At 51.5% G+C, this 5456-nt stretch overlaps 1 protein-coding gene across 1 annotated transcript in view; it reads left to right on the top strand.

Moving 5' to 3' along the window:
• Positions 1-344: 344 nt before the first annotated feature.
• The window catches only part of ESPL1 (extra spindle pole bodies homolog 1 (S. cerevisiae)), a 28676-nt gene continuing 23564 nt past the window's right edge, over positions 345-5456 (top strand). Inside the window, exons 1-6 of the mRNA XM_011930525.1 lie at positions 345-423; positions 801-893; positions 1063-2130; positions 2423-2527; positions 2693-2813; positions 4765-4901. Coding sequence (XP_011785915.1) covers positions 813-893; positions 1063-2130; positions 2423-2527; positions 2693-2813; positions 4765-4901 — 1512 coding nt within the window. The 5' untranslated portion in view covers positions 345-423; positions 801-812. The remainder of the gene's footprint in view (positions 424-800; positions 894-1062; positions 2131-2422; positions 2528-2692; positions 2814-4764; positions 4902-5456) is intronic.

Genomic DNA, 5456 nt, shown 5'->3' with positions numbered 1-5456 from the left:
AAACCGCTTGAGTTCCCAACTAAACTCTTTTTGTTATTTCTCTTCTCTTGAAACTTAAACTTTTACCTGAGCTCTGAAGATAAAGGAGGAAAAGGGGTGGCATTACCGATAGCGACTAAGCGACGGGTAGCTGAGAAACTGAGCTCTGACTGGAAAAAAAGGGGAAACCCGCACTCCCAAGCAGCCTTAACGCACAGAGCAGCAAGACCCTCCGGGGCGCCGCGGGAGCGCGCAGCGCGGCGGGTAAACTACAACTCCCAGCGTGCCGCGCGCCCGGCGTTACGCCGCGCCCGCTGATTGGCAGTCGCGGATATTTGAAAGGAGGGGCTGGCGCGGAAAACGAAGGTTACATTTTGGATCCTCGCGGAGTAGTGGTCAGGCGGGTAAGTCCTGTACTTAGGAAAGAGGGCGACCTCTAGGGCGGTAAGGCCGGAAGGGACTCGTGAGCGTGGGTACGTGCCGAAGTGAAGGGGATCCCCAGCGCTGACGCGAGGAGAGGCGGGGGTGGCTCCTGGAGGGAGTATCGGGAGGCCTTCGGACGGCCCCGGGGCGCTGAAGGGCTGGGCCGAGGCCTCCGGGGTAGCGCGGCGAGTGGTGTGATAGTGCGGTCGGGGATCTGCCCGGAGGAAGGAAGAGCGGAATCGTCCGTTTATAACGGGAGCACGGCGTCCTGGCGTGGGTTTTCTCCCCGATGAAATTTCTGGTGTGATTCTTTGCCTCCTTCCACGACCTTTAGCCCTCTTCCCTTCCTCCAGTTAGCTTCATTAACGATCTTCTCTAATTGGTCTCTTTTTCCCTAGCTCTCTGGTGTCATGAGGAACTTCAAAGGAGTCAACTTTGGGACTCTGCTAAGCAGCCAGAAGGAGGCTGAAGAGTTGCTGCCTGACTTGAAGGTGGGGGTGCTGCCTGGCCCGGGATACACCTGGCTTTCCAAACTGAGCTGTTTTGTGTTTGCCTTTTGAAGAGATGGATAAGTTAGGGACCCTCTCTGAGCAACCCTATTTCTTTCTTTACCTCTTTCCTGCCTTTGCTAGCCCCATTCGTATCTTTCTCTACTTCTAGGAGTTCCTGTCCAACCCTCCAGCTGGTTTTCCCAGCAACCGATCTGATGCTGATGCTGAGAGGAGACAAGCTTGTGATGCCATCCTGAGGGCTTGCAACCAACAGCTGACTGCTAAGCTAGCTTGCCCTGGGCATCTGGGGAGCCTGCTGGAGCTGGCAGAGCTGGCCTGTGATGGCTACTTGGTGTCTACTCCCCAGCGTCCTCCCCTCTACCTGGAACGAATTCTCTTCGTCTTATTGCGGAATGCTGCTGCACAAGGAAGCCCAGAGGCCACACTCCGCCTTGCTCAGCCCCTCCATGCCTGCTTGGTGCAGTGCTGTCGCCAGGCTGCTCCCCAGGACTATGAGGCTGTGGCTCGGGGCAGCTTTTCTCTGCTTTGGAAGGGGGCAGAAGCCCTGTTGGAACGGCGAGCTGCACTCACAGCTCGGCTGAAGGCCTTGAGCTTCCTAGTACTTTTGGAGGATGAAAGTACCCCTTGTGAGGTTCCTCACTTTGCCTCTCCAACAGCCTGTCGAGTGGTAGCTGCCCATCAGCTATTCGATGCCAGTGGCCATGGTCTAAATGAAGCAGATGCTGATTTCCTAGATGACCTGCTCTCCAGGCATGTGATCAGAGCCTTGGTGGGTGAGAGAGGGAGCTCTTCTGGGCTTCTTTCTCCCCAGAGGGCCCTCTGCCTCTTGGAGCTCACCTTGGAACACTGCCGTCGCTTTTGCTGGAGCTGCCACCATGACAAAGCCATCAGCGCAGTGGCAAAGGCTCATAGTTACCTAAGGAACACCAATCTAGCCCCTAGCCTTCAGCTATGTCAGCTGGGGGTTAAGCTGCTGCAAGTTGGGGAGGAAGGACCTCAGGCAGTGGCCAAGCTTCTGATCAAGGCATCAGCTGTCCTGAGCAAGAGTATGGAGGCACCATCACCCCCGCTTCGGGCATTGTATGAGAGCTGCCAGTTCATCCTTTCAGGCCTGGAACGAGGCACCAAGAGGCGCTATAGACTTGATGCCATTCTGAGCCTCTTTGCTTTTCTTGGAGGGTACTGCTCTCTTCTGCAGCAGCTGCGGGATGATGGTGTAAGTTAAGGACCTGGAGGTAGGGTGGGGACATGGTCTGTGGACTCACTACCAGCCTAGGGTATTTGGCAAGATCTGGAAGTCCTGTTTTCCTCCTTGTTAAGCTACTCTCTGGACTGTGCCTAGTGAGCTAGCAAGCAGCCTAGTCTATCCTCAGAGGGCAGTGGCCCTTCTGGATATCCTTCCTCGTGCTCCCTGGGCTCTGTCAGCTCTCCAGGACTCTGGGTCAGTCTTCAGCTTGGAGCCCTCTTTATCTCTGCTCCTCATACCAACCTTCTGCTTCCTTCCTCAGGTGTGTGGGGGCTCCTCCAAGCAACAGCAGTCTTTTCTTCAGATGTACTTTCAGGGACTTCACCTCTACACTGTGGTGGTTTATGACTTTGCCCAAGGCTGTCAGGTACTGTCTGGGAATCAAGGAACCTGGACTAGGCTCATAGGGTTTGGGGTTGCTCCACTGCCCTCAAACAGCTTTGGGGTTGCTTGGCTTTGGGTGTGGAGTGGATTGGAAGTCATCTTGGACCCAGCATGACTCCTCACCCTCAAACCCTTCTTGTCCCTTCAGATAGTTGATTTGACTGACCTGGCCCAACTAGTGGAGAGTTGCAAATCTACCGTTGTCTGGATGCTGGAGGCCTTAGAGGGCCTGTTGGGCCAAGAGCTGACGGACTACATGGGGATGACCGGTTAGTGCCCTGGGTCCCAGGCACAGAGTGTGGGAGGGTCATCACCCATTAGGCAGGTGAATAGTACTTGCTGCATGGTTCTGACCATTGTGAGGGTTCCTCATGGTTCAAGGAGGCAGTGAAAGAAATGTTTATAAGTACCAGCTACTCTATGTTTAACACCAGTAGAGAAGTGATGAGCTAACCTATAGCAGCAGACACTATTTATTTGACTGGAATCTAACTTGGCATTAACAGTTGTACCTAATATGCAACCTTATGACCTTTCAATATATTTTTTTAATTTCTATTTTTTTAATGTTTTCTTTTTTCTTTCTTTCTTTCTTTTTTTTTCTTTTTTTGAGCTGGAGTCTAGTTCTGTCACCAGACTGGAGTACAGTGGCGCGATCTCGGCTCACTGCAACCTCCACCTCCTGGGTTCAGGCGATTCTCCTGCCTCAGCCTCCTGAGTAGCTGGGATTACAGGCATGTGCCACCACACCCAGCTAATTTTTGTATTTTTAGTAGAGATGGGGTTTCACCGTGTTGGCCAAGATAGTTTCGGTCTCCTGACCTTGTGATCCACTCACTTCGGCCTCCCAAAGTGCTGGAATTACAGGTGTAAGCCACCGTGCCCGGCCAATGTTTTCTTTTTTTTCTTTTTCTTCACTTATCAGAATCCAGAAATCATTACAAATGACCTTTCTGTATATTTAAGTGGTTGGTTTTTTTTTTTTTTTGAGACAAGGTCTTGCTCTGTTGCCTAGGCTGGCGTGCACTGGCACAACACAGTCTCAACCTCCTGGGCTCAAGCAATCCTCCCACCTCAGCCCCCCAAGCTCACCTTGAAAGTTCAAGCGACTCACCTGCCTCAGCCTCCCAAGTAGCTGGGACTGCAGGCATGCACCACTACGCCTGGCTGATTTCTGTATTTTTTGTAGAGATGAGGTCTCACCATGTTGTTCAGACTGGTCTTGAACTCCTGGACTCAAGTGATCTGCCTGCCTTGGCCTCCCTGAAACCCTGTCTCTACTAAAAATACAAAATTAGCCAGGCAGGGTGGTGCGTGCCTGTAATCCCAGCTACTTGGGAGGCTGAGGCAGGAGAGTTGCTTGAACCTGCAAGGTGGAGATTGCAGTGAGCTGAGATTGCGCCATTGCACTTCAGCCTGGGCAACAAGGCACTCGATCCTGGGCAACAAGAGCGAAACTCCATCTCAAAAAAAAGAATTCTTCCCACAGAGTACTGAAGACTGATTTTATTTTTTCCCAATCATCTATGTTGATGGCCAAGAAGCTGCATAAATAAGTTATTATCATTTATTCATTCAGCAAGTATTTGTTGAGTATTCACTGTGTGTGATGCACTATTTTGAGTACTTGGATGTGTCAGTAAACAAAACAAAGATTCCTTCCCTCATGGAGCCACGTTCTAGTTTGGGGGAAAAGATAAACAGATTCAGTAAATAAGTGAATTATCAACATCTTAGAAAGTGATAAGAAATGTGAGGGAAAAGGAAAAGTAGAGCAGGATAAGAAAGGAAATTGAGAGTCTAAGGTGCATGACGGGGGGCATGTTACCACCTTAAATCAGGTGGTCAGGGTAGACCTCATTGAGAGGGTGATGTGAGCACAGGCTTGGAGGACGTGAGGGAGTTAGCCATGTGAGTTCCTGGAAAAGAACATCCCTGGCAGAAGAAACAAACAGTGCTGAGGCAGGAGGGGGTCTGGTTTGTAAAACAAGTGCAGATGGGCTGAGTGGTGTGGGTTCACCATACTAGAATGAAGGGCATGGGCCTATTTGGAGCAGGAAGGGGACAGCCACCCCTTCCTCATTCCTAGCAGTAGGGGTTCCTGTCTGATCTGGAAGCTGCTGAGCTGACCATAGATTGAGCTAATCTGTGCTGCCTCTCCAGGCGGAGAGGGTGGTGGGAGCCATTCCTACGGTCAATTGTGCCTTTTCTCCCCTGCAGCTTCTTACACCAGTAACTTGGCCTACAGCTTCTATAGTCACAAGCTCTATGCCGAGGCCTGTGCCATCTCTGAGCCGCTCTGTCAGCACCTGGGTTTGGTGAAGCCAGGCACTTATCCTGAGGTGCCTCCTGAGAAGGTACAAGGAAATGAGAGGTGCAGGAAGGGAGCTTATGTGGTCGGGGAGTGGGGGGAGCAGGAAAGGGCCTAGCCAGCACCCTCCCTTCGAGTAGGGGGTTAGTAGCAGCATGTTGGCACCAGTATTTGGAGCAGTGTTTCCCAAACCTCACTGTACTGTAACTTAGTGTTTTTCTTTAGATTGACTCACTTTTTTTTTTTTTTTTTTTTGAGACGAGTCTCGCTTGCTCTGTCGCCCAGGCTGGAGTACAGTGGCGCCATCTCGACTCACTGCAACCTTTGCCTCCCAGGTTGAAGCAATTCTCCTGCCTTAGCCTCCCAAATAGCTGGGATTACAGGTGCCCACCACCACGCCCAGCTAATTTTTGTGTTTTTTGTAGAGACGGGGCTTTCACCATGTTGGTTGGCCAGGCTGGTCTCGAACTCCTGACCTCAGGTGATCTGCCTGCCTGGCCCTCCCAAAGCGCTGGGATTATAGGCTCAAGCCACCGCGCTGGGCAAGAACCAGTGTTCTTTTTTTTTTTTTTAGTAGAGATAAGGTTTTACCGTGTTGGCC

This window comes from Colobus angolensis, unplaced genomic scaffold, assembly GCF_000951035.1.
Source record: "Colobus angolensis palliatus isolate OR3802 unplaced genomic scaffold, Cang.pa_1.0 Scaffold87, whole genome shotgun sequence".
Lineage (NCBI taxonomy): Eukaryota > Metazoa > Chordata > Mammalia > Primates > Cercopithecidae > Colobus > Colobus angolensis.
The sequence above is the reverse complement of the archived record's forward strand: the minus strand, read 5'-3'. Positions and strand labels throughout refer to the sequence as shown.